Raw genomic sequence first — 24,839 nt, 5'->3', positions numbered from 1 at the left:
TGGGCTTGATAAATAAACACCTTATCAAAATGACTTCTGCTTGTCTTTTGGCAGAGGAAGGCGTCATAAGTCATAAATAAATTAAATTATTTCTCTTTTTTTATTAACCAGACTCTTAAGGAAGAGATAGTAAGTGCAAGGCTTCACAATATAGATATTGAAGAGTTTTTGGGAATGTTTCATGCAAATAAGGATAAAAAATAGAACCAAACTTTAAATTTCTAAGATAGTTCAGATCAATTATCCATAGAAAATGCAGTTATTTGGTCTATTCACACAGACCGCAAAAAGAGGATGATCAATTGAATGAAGAATAATGATATACGAACAGAGATTTCAAAAAAGCATGCATGCAAACGCCAAAAAATTAGATGAAAACAACAAAAGCAAGTTAAAATGACAGTTGCGTGAACTTTCTTACGACAAATTAAAAAGTTTATATACATTGTCTACCAAGCAACTTGATGACATAAATGTTTTAATGTCAGATAGAATTGTTGGGCAAAAACTTTGCCATGAATGGTACGATAGTGAGTATGTCATGTATGATGGTAGAATAGAAAAACTTAAAAATACAAAACACAAAAAACAAAAGTTTACTCTGTTTCTTTATGGAATAAAGATGATCCCGATACTGAAGCTGTTGACTACAACATGGAAAAGTTACAGCTCGTTGTTGATGTTGTAGCAGGAGAGTTGATCTTTTCTTAAAGTGTAATATGTAAAACATTATATTAATATTACTTGTAATGAAACTTTTAAAATAGATACCGCAAGTGATGAAGCTTGCAAAACAGATGAAGCAAATGATGAAACTGGTATAAAGGTATCACAAGTGTTAAAGCTTGCAATAATAGTCATATCAAGTCAGGTATACCAGGTACTCTCGAGTACTTAATACAAGGGAGGGGGGAACAAGCAAGGGGGGAAGGGGTTGGGAGTTTTTGTCTAGATCTTATAAACCTTTTTTCTAATATAAGCGGGTTTTAATAAAAGGAGGGGGGAAATTTTTTATCTTACAGTATAAGTATTTTTTATAAAAAGTTTCAGTTTATAAATCTAAACTAATATTTTTTACAAAACACGCATAAAACTATTTAATTCTAGCATGGCTTGCGGTCTATTGTGCATTTCCAAAAATTAATAAACGTCTCTTCCCCCCCCCCCCCTTCTCTTTCATCCCTTAATCATCGTAGCATTGCATCGCTTTTTGATTGAGCCTTCATTTGCTAAACATTTTGAAAAAAAAGAACTTTGTACAAGTGTTGTGACTTGCAAAATTTTTTGATATTGGCTATCTGACATACTTTTACAAACTGTCTATCGTTACAAATAATTATTATAGTGTTCCATTTATGGAATTGATTATTTTAATTATTAACTAAAAGCCAAGACAGCTATTTAAACTTAGGGTATCGAAAATGTCTTAATACAGAACAAAATAAAATTGATTGTTACATTTTTTTTATAGGATACAACACTTATTTTTTTTTAGTAATGAAATGAAATATGTTTAATGAAATATCAAAAAATGAAATATACTAATTTATTTTGTTTGCTAAACAGCCAAACATCAAATTAAAAATAGTTAACAACATATCAAATTAAAAACATATCAAATAAATTAGTATATTTCATTTTTTGAAAAATGAAATATACTAATCAAAAAATAAAATATACAAATTTATTTCGTTTGCTAAAGATACAATTATTTTTAAGAATTCGACATCTTTTTATTTTAGGATGTGGTTAACAACCACCACCCTATTCAACAAACTTCTCAACTTAGCCAAAATTCACAAATAGCAGTGACAAGATTTTTTTTTCAAAAGTAAAATTTGTTGTGGTCTTCAACTTTAGCTACTAGGTTATACTTGGTGCAAGAAGCCTAATTCAAGTTTTAAACTGTTAGCTCATTTTAAAATAATTATAAATGTGATTATAAAAAAAAAAAAATTTCTTTATTTTTTTTTATTTAAAGGGGGGGGGGGGGGGCATGCTCCACTCACAAGTCAATATGCACGCCACCAATAAATGAAATTCTTCTAAAACAATTTTTTAAATGTTTTTTATACTGTACACTTGTTTCACTTATTTTATTAAATATAGAAATATTTATTTATAATTAAAAAATTAAACATTTTTGAAATTAGGGTGTGTTAAACCACACCACCATATCCACCACCAATTTTAATATACACCAATCATTGTTGTTGGTATTATAGCAACTTTTTGTATAAGAAAAATTCCCATTCGCTTAAAAAAACAACACTCAGTATCGAAAGAAATTCGCCTATTTTTAGGAAGGTGGTGGTTCGGTACCCACTCTAGACTCTAGTAAACGCTCAATATATGGACGCAGTTATAAATTTGTAGCCCATTGTTTAGGCTATCTTTTGATAGCAAGTTATAGGTATTTTGATAAGAAATGACAAAGTTATAACAATTTAAGTGAAGAGAAATTAAATTCTGACAGAATAAAAAAAGGCATGTCAATTCAAGTTTCTAATTAAGATACTTAACTTAAATGTTAGTTTAACCTTTACCAAAAAACTGTAATTGTATATTTTTAATAATCGCAAAATTATGAAACCAAAATCCAGAAATGTTTTCTGGTTTTTAATTTTTTTTTCAACCGTTTCAGATAATTAACCGTGCATAAATTTTTTGGTTTTTTCGGTATTTTGGTTTAAATAGTTATATAAAGTAAGGGGTCGTCCATAAAGTACGGACGCTCATAGGGGGAGGGGGAGGTCTTCAAAAAGCGTACAGAAACGTATGGATGGTTTAACAATTAACCAGCAAATCAATAGAAAAGTTTATATTCTATGCACACACATGCATGACCACCCGCAGGATTTTTTGATGTTCCAAATTGGTCACTTTCACACATTGTACAAACTCCAAACATAAGTATTTTTATACTTATGCCAAATGAAGAGGCCTTTCAAAAAATTGGGATTGCGGAATCCTGGAAACAAAAAATCCCTAAAACGCTTGCCCATCTTGCCCAAACGTGAGGGTCTTAATGTGCTAAAATTTTTAACTTTACTATCTAAAACTAAATTTAAATTTATTGACAGATTTTAAATTTTGTAAAAAAATTTTGTAAATAGCAAAAGTTATGACCAAGCAAATTTTCAAACAACTTCATTTTACTAAACTTCTGTTATTACATGGACACTTTGAAATGTCGTAACTTTGATTTAACATTAGTTTTGTTAAAAACGTTTTAAAATAATTTATTTAATGTAGTACTTTAGGAATAATGCTTTTAGATGAATACCCCACAGCTAATATATTTGCTGAATACTTTAAGACTACTCTTGTTTAATACTGTAAGAATTATACTTCATTACTATTACTTGTGTTTACTGCTTTATTACCAATATTAATGTTTTATTACTAATATTAATTTTAGATTAACATGTTAATTAACTATTCGTTTCATATCAACAAAAAATTGTTAAATATGTCATATATTAAACAATATTAGCACTTGGTTTACACAAATATGCATACACTATGTACTCATTTTCATGAACCACAACTTGTTTGATTTGTAAATTCAATCGGAAATAGGGAGTTAAATTATTTAAAAAAATGCTACATAAATTGTTCAATACGTGAAATAAATTATTTCAATATTTGAAATTAATAATTTTGATATTTGAAATAAACCATTTCAATTCTTGAAATAAATTGTTTAATATTTGTTGCTGCTAAATTTTAGATGCAATAATGCAATTACAGTCACAATCAAAAGTTTGGAATATTGTATAAAAAATCATGATTTGTGTCAAATTATTCATTTATTTTATCAAAATATGATGTAATAACAGTAATTCACAAAAAGAATAACTATAAAACATTAAATATTTGCATATTAATTGAAATATTGAAATATATAAATAATATTGTAAATATTCGCATATTAATTGAACACATGGTATGATGTTCTTAAGCTTCTAAACAATCAAATGGTTAGTAATAGAGTGAATAAGCTTTCTTAAATATTCAGGAAACATAAGTTGAATATATACCTAGATTCAACTTATTTTTTGGGCCAAATTTTTTCCCGTAGATCATCAGAATTCTACTGTATTTCCGACAAAAAGCCATACTGTGTCTTATATCTTTTTGAAAAAATTTTCTTTTGCTGGAACATGGCTCTCTTAAAGAGTTTGTTTGCACAAATCACTTCTATCTGTCAAATTATTTGGTGCAAACAATTTGTTGTACTTATAAATGAAATATCAGCTTTTAATAACGAATAGGCTTTTGCATAAGGGGTTGTCTATAAAGTACGAAAGCTCATAGGGGAGAGAGGGGTCTTCAAATAGCGTAGGAAAGAGTATGTAGTAGGAGGAAAGGGGGGAGAGAGTTTAATTTAAAAGTACCTACTTTGTACTTTTAAATTGAGCTACTTCTTAGTAGCCTAGCCCCTGTTCTAAGTTTTAGATTTGTTTTCAATATTAATGATCTTGCATAAGACTCTTTTTTTATGGGTTTGAGAAGAGTGTCGGAAAAACACATCCTCTCTATTTAAAGAGGATGTTTATGATTAAAATAATTTTCTTGAAATAAAAAACCTAAATTTTTGTTAAGATTTGAGATTTTAAACTTACTTTGACATATAAAATGTCACAAGATCACATTGTTATTTGCTTGTTTTCACGGGAAAAAAGATTTTAATAACAATCCAAACATATGCCAGTTAAAATCTGCTTTAAAAAGAATTTTATTAAGAAACAAAATTTAGCAACTGTCTTACTTTTGATCAAAGATCTTCTGGGTAAATCTTTTTATTAAAATGGAGTAAAAGGAGATAATCTCTTATTGAAAAGAATACAATATTTAGTGAGGGTTTGAATTACATTAAAGACCTTCCTTGTTGCTTCTTATCAGAGTTTTCTTCTGTTTATAAGGAAGGTAAACTTGGGTATATAGCAAGGTAAATCGTTAAAGAACGTACTTCATAGTAAAATTATGTCTGACATGTCCAAATTGTTTGATTTTTCAACAGGGTTTTTCTTTAGATTATTAATCTCTATATTTTGCAGTTCATCGTGGAAAGGTTTTAAAACGTTTGAAAATCTGGGTATTTAAAAATTTCCATCCTGTAATGTTTTAAAGATTGTTATAAAATGTTTTTTATGCGAACACAAATGTGAGTATGTTTTTAAAGTTTTGGTGTGTGGGACAGTTCCATACACTCTGTAAATATATTCGAGTTATATTCTTTAAATGTTGATGGTTTACTTCGTAAATCAATAATATGCTAATAATGCGTTGTTTCCTAAAATAAATATGCACAATTTAGAATATGAGATCTCGACTGAAGACATGCTTTCTTCACAATTTTTTAAATAATATTATAGAAAAGTATTAAACATAGCGTCTTTACCAAAACATACAAATATTTAATACCAAAACATACAAATATTTAGGTAACCATTCAGATCCAACCCTTTCACTTAAGGACAATTTTAATTTTAAATGTAATAAGATTAGAGGGCGAGTTAGCTTACTAAATAAAACACGACAAATTAATTTATGTCTCAATGATCTTGCCAATTTGTACTTATTGTGGTTTAATCAACTTAAAACACACTTCAACCCAATTAAACCGCATCAACCGTTTATATTGTAGAATAAACCAAATAATATTAAATACAGATAAAAATTCAAACGTTAATATAAATTTGCTACATTTTAAAGAAGTCAATGATAAAAAAGCTGTAACTTGCGTTTTTAAGATCTTAAAGAAAGAACTTGGTTAATGTGTATTTTTCTAACAGTTTTAAGGCGTTATGTTTTGTCATACAGCAAACACAAGAAACAATGAAATATTACTGACCACACCTAAAGTAAACCTTGAATCGGCGAAAAAAGGTTTCTTTTACCAAGGAGTAATTTTGTATAATAGTCTCCCATTTGTAATTCGCCAGAATAAGAACCTAAGAGAATTTAAAACTAAACTAATGGATATTTCTAATTTTTAAATTTTATTTTATTCTGTGATAAATCTACTAATGTTTTAATATTATTTTATATTCTTAATTTAATGTTAAATTTGTTTTTACTTTAATATAACATGGCCTAATAGGATAACAGCCTAATTTATTGTGCTGGTTTGGCATTACCTGTATAAATATTTTACAATAAATAAATAAATAAAAAATAATCATATGGTCAGCTGTACCCTAGAAATGGGTATCAAGGAATGATTATAGTTGCAGATGTATCCTAACACTTGCAGTTGTAGAAATACAGTTGCAGTTGCAGTTGCAATTTGCAGTTGCTGTTGCAATTTGCAGTTGCAGTTGCAACTTGCAGTTGCAATTACAGTTGCAGTTACAGCTTCAAAAAATGCAGTTGCAGAAATACAGTTGCAGCTGTACCCTTGAAATCACATAAAGGAATGATTGGATTTCAGAAACAGTCCAATAAGCTTGTTTTATTTAAATGTTTAAAAAAAATATGCAGTACTATTTTTATAATGTGTTAAAAAATAAAATAACTCTTTTACAAAATAGTTCTTTCATTAATGAATATTCCATATAATCTTAAATAACTGTTTTTATTTTAAAGTAATTGAAATTTTTAAATCAAAGACCTCCATTAATAATAAAAAACATTATTCATTTCTCAATAAATAGTAAATAAAAAGTAAGATGTGACAAGACTGCTATACGAACTCGGACCTAAGCCGCAGTATCGCTCGCATTGGCCTCTCGGCTAAACAATCTCTCGACTCAACGTGTAAAACAACTTTATTAAAGTAAATATTTGTTATAAATACACGCATATATAAAGAGTCAATTTAGGAAAGGTGTTTTTGTGTGTGTGTGTGTGTGTGTGTGTGTTTGTGTGTGTGTGTGTGTATGTTTGTGTGTGTGTGTGTGTGAAGAGCTATTTGCTAGCCTCCTACGCACAAGCCTAATTAATAGAGGGGGCTTAACGAATTTAGGGGACTATTCACAAATTTGGGAGAAGGGGGATCTGCAAAAAACGTTCAATAAAGTAATGGATGGTAATGTATAACCAACTTGAAAAGACGCACACTTTAATTTAAAAAATAACTTTTAGTTTATAAAATTTTTTCTAAATGTATAACCAACTTTAAAAGATGCACACTTTAATTTAAAAATAACCTTTTGATTTATACAATTTTTTCTAAATTAAAAATTTTTTAAAAATTAAAAAAAAAAAAGGGGAAGGGTATTTTAAAAGCGCACATATTTTTGAAGGTATGTGTGTTGGAGGAGGGGGATACACTTAAAACTACGCATGTCAACAGGGAATATGTACTTTTGAGAAACCATCTCCTCCTCTTACTTATAAAAACAAACAATTATAAATTTGCAGACACCTTTTCATATTAGCGTACATACTTTATCGAAGATCTCTAAATTCTGAGCAAAATATAAAAATTGTAAAGGTTTTAAAAACTATATTTGTAATACTTGTAATGATATAAAATAAATTAAAATAAATTTTTGCGAACTTATTAATAATTAATTCAGAAAATATATAAAAAAAACAATAAGCTTATCAGGCTGGGGCCGCATTCTCATCGCTCCGTTAAGCTTAACGGAGCTTTTGTCTGAAATTTCATTACAATGTTTCTGAGTAAAGAAATGACGAAAATTTATGTAAATTCGTTAAAATAAAACTTATACCAAAATAAAACATTTATGTTTAAAAAATTATAATTTTAAATTAACTTTTTATTAATGTAATTTAAAAGAAATTTTCGACTAAGGCTCCGTTAAGCTTAACGGAGAATGAGAATACGACCCCAGAGCATTAAATAGCCTTGTTACAACTTCAAGAAATTTTTTGTCTAAATATCTAATTAACTAAATATCAGTTTAGTTGATTTATGTGAAAAAAAAAATTTTTTAAACATTACAAAATAAATAAAAATAATCTAGTAAATTTTGATTGCAATTTTTTTTTTAAATTATATTGATATTTCATGTTTAATGGATTGATGTTATAATAATAATAAATCATTTGGCTTTATTAGTCTAAGAAATTAAATGATTGTGCTGCCTTAAAAACTTTAATTGGTTAATTTTAGTAATTAAGAAATCATTTTTAAAACATTCCATTTCGATGTCAAAACATCACGGAAATCATAAACCGTTAAAAATGTTTAACTATTTCCTAATTTCCAATTAATATACCACGTGTAACTAATTGGAAAATATGTGCCAAAATAATTATACTGTACTGGTATAAATAGGGAAGTGTTTTTGAAAACTACGTTGTTTGTGTTTACGTATTGCGAAAGTAATACGTCTACTATGATATGGAGAAAATTAAGTTGGTCGATAAAGAAGGTGCTGCAATTTTTAAAGGTGCTTTGATTTTTTATTTTTCCTTTAGTCAAAAACTACTTTTAAAACTATTATCCAAAACATTCTTATTATTATAATGTTTACTAAACAAGTTACAATATTATTCCCTTTAAGTTCAGGTTTATGCCTTGATGAAGATTAAAAAAATTGTTGAACTAAAGTTTACAAGAGATATATTTTCTGAACTTGGTAAAGCGATAGTTCAAAAAGTTAGAAGTTTTAGAGCTATTAAAATAACTCTAAAAATTCTAGCTTTTCGAACTATCGATTATAAAGTAAAAACTTACACTTTTATATGAATTGTAAGTATAAACTACAACCATAAATTTTTATAAATTTCAGATTTCTAAAATTTTATTAACTTCAGTTACTACTAAGCTCATCGTTTACCGTAAATGCCGACATACAAGTTGGGTATAGACGGTTGCGTCTAGATCATATCCCACTCACAATGATTTTGACGAGATTAGTAATTTACCGATCAATAAACTACTTAGGGATAAAGCTAGTGAGTGTACAATATATCTAACTGATTTAGGGATAGGCGCAGTGGAGTGTACGTACAACAATTGATTTAGGGATAGGCACAGTAAAGTGAACACACATTGACAGAGAGTTTCGGTTTGGAGAGGCAACATAACATTCCAGTTCACTATTTCATTGTTCGGCAAAATACTAATACCATAAAATCAATGCGAGTGGGATATGATCTAGACACAACCGGTATAGACGCGTACACTCAGCTAATGATGAGTTTAACAAGGTTGTGACTTTGTGCAATTTAATTAACTAAAAAAAAATAATTTAAAAAGTTTATAAGTTTATATCTTATAAATATAAAATTTTTACATGTTATTGTGGAAAAGAAAATTCGTTTCATCAAAATGTTTCCCATTAAAAGTACATTAAAGTTTCTGAATGTTGACCAAAAATAGGATTTTAGGTTTATTTAATACAAATATTTTTACAAAATTTATTGAACCAAATAGTTAAAAACTTATTGTTTTATAATTATTGTTAATTATGAAAGCGCTTTTGAATGAATATTCGCACAATAAAACTAAAAACAAATAAAATTTTATAAAGCCATTTAATATAGACGATGTTATTATCCTATAGCTTTCCTAGAAAATCCATAAAATCGACAAATTATTATTCATTTATAATATAATATATAGTTTTACCACTGGCTTGGTCCATTAGTATTTGAGTATATATATACTTTTTTAAATTGAGCGAACAAAGTGTCTACTTGCACGATCAGTGCAAAAAGAGGCTTTTCGGTTATTACAATTATTATTATTATTATTGGTCAGATATTATTTGTGTCATTTTTTGAAATATGTCATTTTTCAAAATTTTGTTTCACAAAAACGGAGAAAAAAAGTATAATTTTTAATTTTATTTATAATAAATATTTGCAAATATAGGATAAAGTATATTTATTTGTATTTTTTTTTAATACTAATATCATTAATAGTATAAATAAGTTAATATAATAAATATAATATAATAATATAAATATTTATTAAATATATCTATTTAAAATCAATTGATTCCAAATATAATATTTAGGACATGCTAAAAAAATGTCTTCTCCATATTTTGTCGGTCAATAAGACGACTTCTGTCATCATAAACAACATCATTGGGTGTTAACCCCCAGGTCTCGGATAAACATTTGCAATTAAATATTTATTATCTAAAAATCCACATTTATCACTGATCAGCTAATCAGAATGAAACTCTTGAGGAAAAATAAATGCTTTTACAGAATCTCCGACAATGGCTGAAGTTGAAACAAAATTACCCTTGACTGGAATTAATACCACTCCTGGTAAGATGTTTGACAAAATCAGAAGTTATAATGTCGAAACTAAAAAATATGAACAATCAATATATAATAATACTTAGATTTTCAATAATTTTATAATTGTTTTTTAATAACTTGGTCAGTTTTATTTCAAGAGATACAAATTTGATCAAGATTCGAAAGTTTAAATTTCTTCACTTCAGTAAACTCTGGCCTTAAAGTCACTAATATGCTGTCAAAACATTTTAAACAAACTTTAGTAGGAACTTGCTAACTGGGGGATAGGGGGATTTTAGATTTCATTTTCCGTGACTTAAAATTTAAATATCCCTGAGTTAGCAATGTAAATTTAACAAATTTAGCAATAATAAGGCAACACATAAAACTCACAGGAAATGCTTAAAAGCTTTTTATTTTAAAAAGTTAAACAAAAAAAGCTCAGTAAAAAATGAAGTCAAAAGCAAATTGACTTTTTGTCTCCAATAAGCAAAAAATATATTTTATTTATAAATAAATAAACTATTTTGTTACTGAATCCATCAAAAATAGTCTGAATTTTTTAACATTTTGTTTTTTCTTTTTAGAAAAAGCAAAATGTTAAAAAGTCAGACTATAGGCCAAGTTGCTGGCTACCCTATAACATATAACTTCAAATTGTTGAAATTGTTGAAAAACTTACAGTAAATCTTACCCTGGATTCAGTCAGACCGTTTGTACTGATTCCCTAAAAAAAATTTTGCTAATTGTTATTATTACTTTTTGAATTAGTCATAATTGCATATAATAAAATAATTAAATTTTAGACAACTTTGAAATGTCAAAAATTTAAAAAGTAACATTGCATCTAATATAATTCATAAAACTAAATATTTTCATATAATTTTTCAATTATTGGTCTCTTATCTTGTTGATAATATTGTTGAAATCCTGTTGATATAAGTCACTTAATTATGATAAGTTAGACATTTTTAAAAAATCCAACATACCAAGAACTTTGCCTTACTTGGACATTTGCAAAGTCGGATGATGGATCTGTTCCCCTTAAGACTCTGAATTAATGAGATTCTACAATATTTTAATAAGATCAAAAAAAGAAAAAATTTTATTTTTACATTTAATTAAATTTTATGTTGTTATTAGTAAAAGAGAGGATAAATAAAAGAGAGGATTGAAATAAATCATCAAAGTACTCAACCATTCAAATACGAACTAGAATAATGTATGAAAGAAAAAAAAAGTAGGGTAAGGTCTCTTTCATTATGTCTATTTTTTCTTTTGTAGCATCAAGTATGGGACCTCCAGTGATCAGATCACTGAAGGTCTCTCTAATATTTTTTAAGGTCCTCAGCTTGAAATAGTTTAATTCTTTTAGGTGTCAGGTTGGTCTAAAAAATGATTAAATAAGATTTTATTTAATAATTTAATTAGATTTTTTTATCAGTAGAATCAATTTTAGGCTAAAGAGTTTTTTACTTTAGGCTAAAGAATTTTTTACTTGATTCATAAAAGCAAAAGTGAAAATAAATAAGCAAAAATGAAAATAAATAAACAAAAATGAAAATAAACCTAAATTGTGATTATTATTTAAATAAAAATTACTTTTATTGGTGGTGAAAGGTGTTTCATTTGTGGCAATTTTATGGTGGTTCTGACTTTGTCAAACATCTTACGAGGAGTGGTATTAATTCTAGTCAACAGTAATTTTGTTATAACTTCAGCCATTGTCGGTTCTGTGGAAACATTTTTTTTTCCTCAAGAGCTTTCTTCTGATTAGGTTTAGTGATAATTTTGGATTTTTTACTTTTAAAATAAGACTGCAAAGTACTACTGGCTTTTGCTGCATTAGCTTGATTATCTTGAGTGAAATAAAATTTTTTAGCTGTTTCAACAGAGTGTGCCATAAGACGAGCAACTTCCTGATAACTCCCTAATTTCTGCACATGTATACCTGTAGATGCAGATTTTCGTATTAAAGTAGAACAAATACTACGCTTTTCAGGATTATAGTTACCTGCTTTTTTTCACATGAATTGAACCTGCGTGTTTACAGCACCAGACCTCATTTGTTTTCCAGACCATGAAATAAAGATATAGTCAACTTTTGTTGAAATCTTGGATCTAACATTGTTTATAAACGTTGTGTACCATTTAAATAATTCGGGGTCCAAAACTACAAGTGCAGAACCGTGGCTATCTATTGTTTTATGTTTAAACACAGAAACTGTATAATTTCCATCTTCAATCAGTGCACCATTAAAAAACTTTTTTAGTTATGTTTGCAGCAACGCCGACTCGGTGAGCTTGCCTGATCAACAAATCAAATATCAAATAGTCTCTCATTGTTTTGTATTGTTTCTGAGTGATATCTTGTTTAAATGAAGAAAATTTTTTAAAAAGATTAACAGCATTTATAGCACCTTCTGATTCAAAATACTTCCACACCTCATCTGGTGTTATACGCGAATTATGTTCTCGTTCTTGTCGTTTATAAAAACCTTGTCAGTCAGCTCTATTATAACTTTTTGTCCAAGTTGTTAGCATGTCCTTTATTTGAAATAAATCAGTTAAATTACATCCAGACAATTGTAATGATGTTTTATCATTTATTAAAAATCTGCTAAAGTATATTAATGAAAATAAATACTTTTTTTAGTTCCAGCTTTTAAACCTTTCTCTTCAAGCTTTTCAATGTGTACTTTTCTAATAGTGTCAATTTCGAAATAAATGGAAGTATCTTGCGTAGGGCCAACAATTTCAAAAAAATCGTTTTACATCAGATACTGTTGTATCAGCTAATATAGAGTCTTTTTATTGTTTGGACCAATTTTGAACGTGTCAAGTAGAATTTTATGGTTCGATGTAGAGTTGTTGGAAAAAAATCCTTTGGAACAAATAGTTCATTCTCAGTGTCACTCGATTCTTTTTCTGAATTAAAACAGTCACTGCTTGTGTTGATAATATTCGATTCATCATTATATTTATACTCCTTGATATTGTCCAGATTTTTTATTAACATTGATGTTGACAAAGTCAGATCATTGGTCTTATCGGTTTTTACTGTATGACATTATTTTTTAATTTCTTTAAATATATTTATAAAATTTTCATCAATTGGTTTTAGGTTATGTGATTTTATTAAATGGATATTCATTATTTAAACAACTGAAAAGTATGATGGCAAGGGGCATAGTTTTAAATTAGTTGAATTGCTCAAACTTAAAGTTTGCAATTTGCTCTTTCGACTTTTCTTTTTCTATCTTGTGATAGTTTTGCAAATGCCTCAAAAGGTTTAATGTTTTTCTTTTGACTCAAAAGGTTTTTCTTTTGCAATTAACTATTATGCACTTATTTAAATTTGTTTTTCTAAAATAAAAATAAATGTGTATTAAATAGAGAATTTTTTAAACTTTTTAAAAAAAAGGGGAAGGGTATTTTGAGAGGGTACATATTTTTGAGGGTATGTGTGTTGGGCAGGAGGGTACCCTTAAAAACTACGCATTTCAACAGGGAATATGTACTTTTGAAAAACCATCTCCTCCTCTTACTTATCAAAACAAACAATTAGAAATTTGCAGATCTATTATCTATATCAGAACTATTGCATATTAGCGTACAAACTTTATCAAAGATCTCTAAATTCTATCAACCATCCGTCAACCATGACAACAAAACATAATATCACATTCTGTTTGATTAATATGGGAAAATATAACGAATCTTTAGAAATTTATTATTCTGTTAATGAAATAAAAACTGAAATTTTAGATATCAACCATCCATCTACAATAACAACAAATTATAATATCGCATACTGTTTGAACAATATGGGAAAATATAACAAATATTTAGAAATTTATTATATTGTTGATAAAATACAAACTGACATTTTAGGTATCAACCATCAGTCTTCAATGACAGCAAAACATAATATTGCAAGCTGTTTGGATAATATGGGAAAATACAACAAAGCTTTAAAATTTATTATTCCGTTGATAAAATACAAAATAAATTTTAGGCATCAACCATCTGTCTACAATGACAACAGAGCATAATATCGCATTCTGTTTGAACTATATAGGAAAATATAATGAAGCTTAAGAAATTTCTTATTCTGTTGATAAATTACAAACTGAACTTTTAGGTAATAACCATTTGTCTATAATGACAACAAAACATAATATCACATTTTGTTAAAACATGGGAAAATATAACGAATCTTTAGAATTTTATTATTCTGTTGATAAAGTACACACTGATCTTTTAGGAATCAACTATTCAGATACAATGACAACAATACATAATATCGCATTCTGTTTGAACAATATGGGAAAATATAACAAAATTTTAGAAATTTATTATTCTGTTAATGAAATAGAACATGATATTTTAGGTATCAGCCATCCGTCTGCAATGACAACAAAACATAAAATCGCAAGCTGTTTGGACAATATATGAAAATATAACAAAGCTTTAGAATTTTTTTATTATTCTGTTGATAAAATACAAACATAAATTTTAGGTATCAACTATCCGTCAACCATGACAACAAAACATAATATCACATTCTGTTTAATTAATATGGGAAAATATAACGATTCTTTAGAAATTTATTATTCTTTTAATGAAATAGAAACTGAAATTTTAGTTATTAACCATCCGTCTACAATGACAACAAAACATAATATAGCATACTGTTTGAACAATATGGTAAAATATAACAAAGCTTTAGAAATTTATTTTTCTGTTGATAAAATACAAACTGACGTTTTAGGTATCAACCATCAGTCTTCAACGACAACAAAACATAATATCACAAGCTGTTTGGATAATATGGGAAAATATAACAAAGCTTTAGAAATTTATTATTCTGTTGATATAATACAAACTGATTTTTCAGGTATCAACTATCAGTCTACATTGACAACAATACATAGTAATGAACTCTGTTTGGACAATATGGGAAAATATAATGAAATTTTAGAAATTTATTATTCTGTTAACGAAATAGAAACTAAAATTTTAGGTATCTACCATTCTTCTACAATGACAACAAAACATAATATTGCAAGCTGTTTGGACAATATACGAAAATATAACAAAGCATTTGAAATTTATTAACCGTTGATGAAATACAAACTGATATTTTAGTTATCAACCATACGTCTACACATTCTGTCTGAAGAATATAGAAAAATAAAGCGAAATTTTAGAAATTTATTATTTTGTTAATGAAATAGAAACTGATATATTAGTTATCAACCATCTGTCTACAATGACATCAAAACATAATATCGCAAGCTGTTTGAATGATAAGGGAAAATAAAACAAAGCTTTAGAAATTTATTATTCTGTTGATAAAATACAAACTGAAATTTTAGGTATCAACTATTAGTCTACAATGACATCAAAAGATAATAATTCACTCTGTTTGGGCAATATGGGAAAGTATAAGAAATTTTAGAAATTTTTTATTCTGTTAATGAAATAGAAACTGAAATTTTAGGTATCAACCATCCGTCTACAATGACAACAAAACATAATATTGCAAGCTGTTTGGACAATATGGGAAAGTATAATAAAGCTTTAGAAATTTATTATTCTGTTGATTAAATACAAACTAATATTTTAGGTATCAACCGTCTGTCTACAATGACAACAAAACATAATATCGCAAGCTGTTTTGACAATATGGGAAAATGTAACAAAGCTTTAGAAATTTATTAATCTGTTGATAAACTACTAACTGAAATTTGGTATCAACCATCCGTCTACAATGACAACAACACATAATATTCCATTCCAATTGATTAATATGGTAGAATATAACGAAATTTTAGATGTTTGTTATTCTGTTAATGAAATAGAAACTAATATTTTAGGTATCAACCATCTGTCTACAATGACAACAAAACATTTTATCGCAAGCTGTTTGAACAATATGGAAAAATATAATGAAGGTTAAGAAATTTCTTATTCTGTTGATAAAATACAAACTTAAATTTTAGGTATCAACCATTTGTCTTCAATGACAACAAAACATAATATCGCATTCTATTGGAACAATATGGGAAAATATTACGAATCTTTAGAAGTTTATTATTCTGTTGATAAAGTACAAACTAAAATTTTAGGAATCAACTATTCAGATACTATGACAACAATACTTAATAATGCACTCTGTTTGGACAATATGGGAAAATATTACGAAATTTTATAAATTTATTATTCTGTTAACTTAGTAGAAACTGAGTTTTTAGGTATCAACCATCCTTCTACAATGACAACAAAACATAATTTCGCAAGCTGTTTGGACAATATTGGAAAATATAACGAAACTTTAGAAATTTTATATTCTGTTGATAAAGTACAAACTGAAATTTTAGGAATCAACTATTCAGATACAATGACAACAATACATAATATCGCATTCTATTTGAACAATATTGGAAAATATAACGAAATTTTAGAAATTTATTATTCTGTTAATGAAATAGAACATGAAATTTTAGGTATCAACCCTCCGTCTACAATGACAACCAAACATAAATTTGCAAGCTGTTTGGATAAGATGGGAAAATATAACATAGCTTTAGAAGTTTATCATTCTGTTGATAAAAATACAAACATAAATTTTAGGTATCAACCGTCCTTCTACAATGACAACAAAACATAATATCGCAAGTTGTTTGGACAATATGGGAAAATATAACAAAGCTTTAGAAATTTATTATTCTGTTAATGAAATAGAACATGAAATTTTAGGTATCAACCATCCGTGTACAATGACAACAAAACGTAATATCACATTCTGTTTGAACAATATGATAAACTATAACGAAGCTTTGGAAATTTATTATTCTATTGATAAAATACAAATTGAAATTTTAGGTATCAACCATCCGTCTAATATGACTACAAATCATAATAATCGCAAACTGTACAATATCGGAAAATATAACAAAGCTTTAGAAATTTTTTATTCTTTTGATAAAATACAAACTGAAGATTTAAGTATTAACCATCCTTCTACAATGTCAATAAAACATAATATTGCAAGCTGTTTGGACAATATGAGAAAATAGAACGAAGCTTTAGAAATTTATTATTCTGTTAATGAAATAGAAACTGAAATTTTATTTATCAACCATCCGTCTACAATGAGAACAAAATATAATATCGCATTCTGTTTGAACAATATGGGAAAAATATATCGAAGCTTTAGAAATTTATTATTCTATTGATAAAATTCGAACTGATAATTTAGGTATCAACCATCCGTTTACAATGACAATAAAACAAATTATCGCACTCTCTTTGAACAAAATGGGAAAATAAAGCGAAGTTTTATAATTTTATTATTCTGTTGATAAAATACAAACTGAAATTTTAGGTATCAACCATTCGTCTGCAATTACAACAAAACGTAATATCGCACTCTGTTTGAATAATTTAGGAAAAAAGCAAGCGAGTTGTTTATTTATTTGATTATTGTAATAGTTAAAGTATATATAAAGTTTATCTGTTGATAAAATATAATTGTTAAACGTTTTGTTTTTAAAGTTTGAGATTTTCATATTTAATTCTTATAAATAAAATCTTAAGTTTTAAAATGTTTTTTAATTAGAAAAAAGGTTGTTTATTTCAGTGTTTTTAGCTATAAAATTTTTATATTTTAAAATTTGAATGTATTATTAATTATAAAAATTATAAGATTCATTAGTTAATTTTTCATTACTAAGTTGTGGTTTAAACTTCTTTTATAAAGTATAAAATTATTTGAAAGCAAAGATTTTGTTATTGAATGCATCTTAAAACGTTGTATGATTTAGTTTTTAACTCTCACGATAATAATTTTTTATATGATAGTAATGATGATTTTGTTCTTTTGTTCTTATTAAAATAAATTTGAAAAATAATTATTAAAATGTATGATTCTTATTTATTTAAAAAAAAAAATAATAATAATTAATATTTATTAATATAGATTGATTGATTACACACAAAAAAAGTCGCGTCAAAGTGTAAAGAGTCTTTTTTTAACGGCTGTTTTTGTTTTTATAATAATAGTAATAATAATATTTTAATGACATTTTTTTTCTTATTTTGAAAATTCTAAATTAGTCTTGCAATAAAAAAAATTACATAAGAACGAGAATTTCGTTAACTTTTTAAAAGAACGCAGAGACTACAATAAGATCCTACACGGTCGGCACGGATATTGCCAACCCAGCTGACCTAAGAACATTTACATGTGCGACCGTGGCGCAGTGGTTAGAACGCTTGCTTTATAAGCAGGAGATCCAGGTTCGAAACGAGCTCTGGACGTTTTTTCGCGTCACGGTAAGGAAGGAGGCGTGAACTTCCTGGTTAAATGCACTTCCGCGGTGCTCTGTGACAAGACCGTTAGGACTTCTTGGGGCACCTAAAATAAAAAAAAGAACGCTACTTATATAGGATTTCGGCGTACACATCAACGTACCCTATTATGCAAATTTTGAAATCTTTTTATTTTTTGTTTAAGTTAAGTGAAATTTTCAATTTATATTGTGATAATAAAAACACATTTAGAATGTGAACCACTACAAATAATTTTATAAAACATGGTGAAAATGTAGGATATGGCCACACCAAACTCTGGATGAAATTTTATTTGGAATATTTTACTAGTTAAAAATTTATGACAGTTTGAGTTTATATTTTGTTAGTTTTTTGCTACACTTCAAAACTAGGGTGGGTCACTTTTGAAAGATTTTTGAATTTAGGTTCGGCTGGGCATTTTTCTTATGTCTTCGTCCAAATGATATTGAGAATCAATTCTCTTTTTATATGCATTTAATATTTAGTGATGAAATTTTCAGCCTGAAAATTTAAGTTTTATCATAAATATATTGTTTATGCAAAGTTATGGAAAATATAGAAACTTTTATTCGTCATTTATAATTATTTTACAACGTTTTTGGTTTACAGTTTTCATCAATAAACTTAAAAATTAATAACGACAGAAGCAAGTAGAAGACAGAAGTTTTGTCATGAAGCCCCTATAGTGTATTGTATATATGCAAACATATTTTTAGATTCAGGAATTAAAGAGTAATTTATAAGAAAATATGGAAAATGATCACTGATATCAGTTTTTAATATTCCACTTTTTATTTGGCAAGACATTGCAATATAAGTGATAATGTTGTCCATAATTGAAGTAGTATTGCGTGTTACGCGAGTTAATTTGTTAATTACAGATATTAAACTGTTTTGAAGTAGAGTATTTACAAACTGTTTAGCGTATGAATCATTATTTATTTTTTGAATATCTATGTTAAAATAACCAGTTGAGTAAATGTGTTTTTTAATGACTTTTGGCAATATATTTTTTAAGTGTTTTTCAAATGCTTCAAAAATACCATATTTGTTAAATATTTGTTAAATTTTAAAAGGAAGTAAAATTGTTTTGGAGATAATGCAAATAGTTTCGTTTTCTAAGATATTCTATTTTTATGAAAAAAAATTTATTATATGTTAAAATTATATATTTTAATATATAATATATTTTTTTTAAATATCCCCATAACCAGGTTTTGTGTATATATATAAATATATATGTATGCATATATGTGTATATATATATATATATATATATATATATATATATATATATATATATATATATATATATATATATATATATATATATATATTATGTTAGTGTATTCTACAAAGAGAGTGCTCAATTTTCTTAAAGAACATAGCAATAAATTAGTAAAAACACTTATCTAATTTTTTCTTTCTTCTACACAGTGTTTCTCTATCAGTAGGTTCATCAGGAAGATTCTTCCTGATGAACCTACTGATAGAGAAACACTGAATTTATATATATATATATATATATATATATATATATATATATATATATATATATATATATATATATATATATCAGAGACGTGGTGGCACCTGAAATGGAGGTATGAATTTCCAGAAGAGGGGCCCGGTTATGTACTTTTAACGAGAGACAAATAAGCAATCAAGGAAAATTATATTTATACTAAAAAAAGTTTTTCAAGGATACAAAAAATTACGTAACTCGTTTGCATCAGCATAGTTATTTATTATGTCTGAATGGGTCAAATTCCACATTTTCTCATGTTCCACTGACAAAAGAACACGTTCCCCGACATGCTCTGATATCAACCGATTTGCTAGACTAGTTTTGACACGTTTTCTCATGCTGAATTTGTTGGAATTGTACTAAATATCTTGTATAGAACTGCAACACAATGGAATACAGCATCTAAAATGGTCTTCAGCATAAAATTGTAAATGGTGAGGAAAGAAGTTTTGTTATCCTTCTCAGCAGCCTTTCTGTAGATCTCAACAAAATCAACCATTTCAGTAGTGAATTAAACGGATACCAATTTTGAATTTTTCAAGCTCTGATTGAGTTTTTTCTTGTGAACTAGAGTTATGAAAATTATGAGTAATATCTTCACTCATATTCTTCAATAAAAGATCTCTATGCTTTCTAAGAATTTCCGCTGTAAAGAAAATATGTCAACAAGAACTGCAGTTCCTGAATCCACTAGAGTATAAAACACTTCTGCCAGCCACTGATCTTTAGCCTGAGTAAGTCGCTCATCTTCGATTTCATTGAAGTTCAGTCGTTTCTTTCTGCGAGTCCTATTCTCAACAAATGTGTGCTGTTTAACTGAGCTTCAGTTGCAATTTTAAAAGCAGATAAAATAGCAAAAGTAGATAAAATGGTCAGCACTGTCCCTTGATACTTGAAGCCATTTCAGTGATACATTGACAGACATCAAACCAAACGAAAAATCAAGTGTTTCTTCTTGAAGAATTTATTTAGGGGACCCAAGATAGTAAAAATTTCTTTGAAGAGACATAAAGTTGTAATTGTTTCATATGATGGGATAAAAGACCTTGTGCTTTCGAATATTCATTTTAAATTCCATGACATTTGAAATTTGTTCAAGGCAATTGATTAGTGCACGGTATGGTGTCAGCAGTCGGTCTGTTGCGTTTTGTAAGACACTGAAACGAACACTGTGGGTAGCAGCCAGTTCAATAGACTGATTCACATCCTCAAGAAGAGATTTGCACTTCTCAAAAATATTATTTCGTTTCCTTGAGTTTCCGTACAGAAAAGTCTTTAATTTCTGTACATTACCAGGCTTGTTTTCTGTTCCAAAAAAGTTAACAGAAACAATGGAAGGTTTTGCATAAACTTTCATAACCAGATTTGTTTCATGAGATCCACAATAAATATTTGTTGCCATGGGAGAACACTGCTTCAAATCTGTTGCAACTCCTTTGTTTATTCCTTGCATCTTGCTTGCGCCATCAAAGGACATGCCAACACACATTTAAATATCTACGTTAATTGATTTGATTTTATCTTTGATTTTTTCACTTTTTCCTTCACCAGTAGTTCTCTAGTTTCAAGCATTGAAATCAGATGTTCCTTTACAACGGCCTCTTCTGCAGCGACCGTAACATAACGTAATACAGTATAAGTTTGCTCACAGAGTGTAATATCATTGGTGCCATCAGCTGATGGTGAAAAGAATACTGAGTTATTTACCTCTTCTAAAATACCCTTCTTGTCTATCTGTTTCATAGTATAAATTAGCTTGTTTTGTGTATAATTAGAAAGAGGCGTTATTCAGGCACCCCTTCCAGCAGATATTTTTTGAGTACTGCGAGCATTTGAAATTTTTTCATTCATACTGACTGAGTAAATTTAACAACTTTAGAAATTTACCCGCGCCACATTGAAAGATTTCACTTTTTTCAGAGTCATTGTAAATAAGTTGGCTTCCTCATTTCCACGTAAAAAAATACTCTCTGCGATCAAATAATGAATGGCATCAAAAACTCGTATTAGGTATTGATGCAGTTTTTCCGCCTTTTTACGTTTTTTGTTGAGATGTCTCATGGTTTCAATATTTAACATTTTATCAATTGTGGAGTCTGAAAATGCATGGACCATAGCTTCAGCAGCATTTCAATGGTTTTTCTGGGTGCAATGCTTTGTTATGATGTGACTTAAGTTTGACCAATTATCAAACCTATCACGTAAAGAATTTGTCTCCTCTCTTGATCCAAAGCATAAACAAACAATAGTATAGAGTAAGTTAGACCTTTTGATGACCTTTTCTGCCCAATTTCAATGTCATTAACTTTAACCGATTCAGTGTAATACTCAGATAACCTGGAATATTTTGTCGGCTGATTTGGCCCTAATACATTAAATTGCTTTTTATCAATTGTCTTTGCATTTTTCAGCTCTAGAAATTTAGCTGGATCATTTTATTGACATTTACAATGTTGTCTAGTTGCTTATGAATTATCTTTTCTGCTAGAGTTAGGTCCGCCGCTGAAGTTACCGGCACTTCATAGTTACCCATTTCGACAGGCACTTTCTCAGTTTCAGTAATGTTTTGGTTTCAGAATGTGCCTGAATATTGTAGTTTTGCTCCTTTATCTGCTGCAATTATGATATCTTGATTATTGTCTGTTTCTTGTACAGACGATTGGTCACTAAAATCTGTTATTGGCTCTGTTTCAATAATAGGCTTACTTGTAATATTCATAATGGATGTTGATGTTAATTCTAAATTCTCTGTCGCCGTAAATGATGTCCCGCTTTTCTCTGTATTTGTGGCTCTTGCACTGACGCGAGACCTGCCGTTAACTTTAATTGTTTTGGATTATTGCCATCTGCTTTTAATTCATGTTGTCGTTTTTAAGCATTTTTTTCAGCACCAGATTTGTATTTTCATGTTGATTCTTTCTTTTTTTGCTTCTTCATTTCACCTGAAACATAAATAAATATAGAAATAAAACTAGTCCTATGATAGAAACCAGGGCATTGGTTTCTTTCGTTTGAGTTATAACAACTATCGGTCCATGGAATTTCTACATAGTAGTACTATTTATAAATTTCATGGACCGATAGGTAGTAGACTGGAGCATATTGAGTAGTAGTGAATGAAAATAATAAAAAAAATTCACTAAACACACAATATTATTTATCAACTTACCTTCGCTCGTTGTTCAGTTGATTCAACTGCTCTAGCTCGAAATTTCCGTTCTCTTTCTCGAGCAAGACAAGCTAATCAATCATTTTCAGTTTCCAGCTTTCTTTTTTATGTTTAGCTTTCTTCTTTTTATTTCTACGTTGATATGATATATATTTTTTTTACTTATTTACTTTAAAAATTTAATTATTATTTATAACTTAAGTATTAAAGCATTACTTACTTTTTTACACTATAAAAACTATCAATTCAGGTCAACAACGTTTTTTGTTATTATTATTCAACATCGATTTTATTTAACTACGCTAAACAAAGTTTGTTTTTTGTTTGTTTAAATTACTTCTCATAACGATTTCTTTTATTTACGCTAAACTTAAGTTTAGTGTATTTCTTTTATTATTACTGCTGACCTAGTATTTGTTTTGCACGGACACCAAATAAACAAACAAACATACGTGAAAGCAAGTTAAATAAAGTTTTGTAAAAAATGCTTTGATAGAAACTTATAGAACTAAAATAAACTTTTTCTGTTTAAAGATTGGGGGCCCAGTTTCCTAAGCCAGATTAAGGGCCCAGTACAAGTCCTCGTACCCTCGTACTGGGCCACCACGTCCCTGATCTATATGTATATATAGATGTATATACATATATATATATATATATATATATATATATATATATATATATATATATATATATATATATATATATATATATATATATATATATATATTTATATATAATGTTTATTTATGATTTGTTATAATAATGTTTATTTATTTTTTTTTCATAAATATCAATTATATTAGAAAAATACAATTTGCATTATCCCCAAAACCAGGTTTTGTGTGTGTATATATATATATATATATATATATATATATATATATATATATATATATATATATATATATATATATATATATATATATATATATATATATATATATATTATATATATATATATATATATATATATACATATATATTTATATTATATATATATATATTTATATATATACATATATTATATATATATATATTGTATATGATATAATATATAAAGTGGAAATACTATTATTAATAGTTAATTTATTGTATACTGGTAATAGAGTATTTACTAAATACCTCCTTAATCCAAGCTATGTCCAGTTTTTTCAAAGCATTTCATAAATAATAGCTTCTTTCCAAGGTAATTAACTTATTTTTATAACTATAACTTTAAAGTAACATCAACTACTTTAAGTTTACTATAATATAAAAATAAAATCCAGATTAAGTAATTATAATAAACTTTTTCGACAAAAGCGCAACATTAACTATACTAACAAGTTTATGTTGTGTCATTTTTAAAAAATAAATCTAAACAGGTCAGACCTATTATTTAATGTTTACAATTTCTTGTAAAACTAATGCAGAGGTTCATAGCTAATTTACGATGTTTTGCCAGTATTCAATATGGCTTCCGCCAAAAAAAAAAGGCTCATATTTCCTAACGGGATTTTTACGGAGTTAGACATCTATGTATTTATATATCATTGGTTTATCGTAGGCCGAAAATATATGAAGAAAATAAAACCTTATGTGTTTTCGGAGACATGAACC

General features: G+C 27.6%; 2 protein-coding genes across 2 annotated transcripts in view; both read left to right on the top strand.

Moving 5' to 3' along the window:
* Window positions 1–15,253, top strand: part of LOC136075212 (uncharacterized) — a 101,721-nt gene extending 86,468 nt beyond the window's left edge. Inside the window, exon 3 of the mRNA XM_065787696.1 lies at window positions 13,811–15,253. The gene's annotated coding sequence lies outside the window, so the exon portion shown is untranslated. The remainder of the gene's footprint in view (window positions 1–13,810) is intronic.
* On the top strand, window positions 13,948–17,732 carry LOC136075213 (kinesin light chain 1-like). The gene is made up of 2 exons (XM_065787698.1): window positions 13,948–15,205; window positions 16,440–17,732. The coding sequence occupies exons 1-2, from the start codon at window positions 14,722–14,724 to the stop codon at window positions 16,853–16,855; spliced, it is 900 nt and encodes a 299-aa protein (XP_065643770.1). The 5' UTR covers window positions 13,948–14,721; the 3' UTR covers window positions 16,856–17,732.
* The last annotated feature ends 7,107 nt before the right edge of the window (window positions 17,733–24,839 follow it).

Source organism: Hydra vulgaris, chromosome 01, assembly GCF_038396675.1.
Source record: "Hydra vulgaris chromosome 01, alternate assembly HydraT2T_AEP".
NCBI lineage: Eukaryota > Metazoa > Cnidaria > Hydrozoa > Anthoathecata > Hydridae > Hydra > Hydra vulgaris.
Note: the sequence above shows the minus strand (reverse complement) of the source record. Positions and strands in the feature narration are given on the sequence as shown.

Excerpts from the sequence above, each read along its gene's own strand:
- LOC136075213 (XM_065787698.1), top strand. The coding sequence starts at position 14,722 with ATGACAACAAAACATAATATCACATTCTGTTTAATTAATATGGGAAAA. Across the intron at positions 15,206-16,439 it reads AATAGAAACTAAAATTTTAG|GTATCAACCATCCTTCTACA; the intron begins GTATCTACCATT and ends CTGAGTTTTTAG.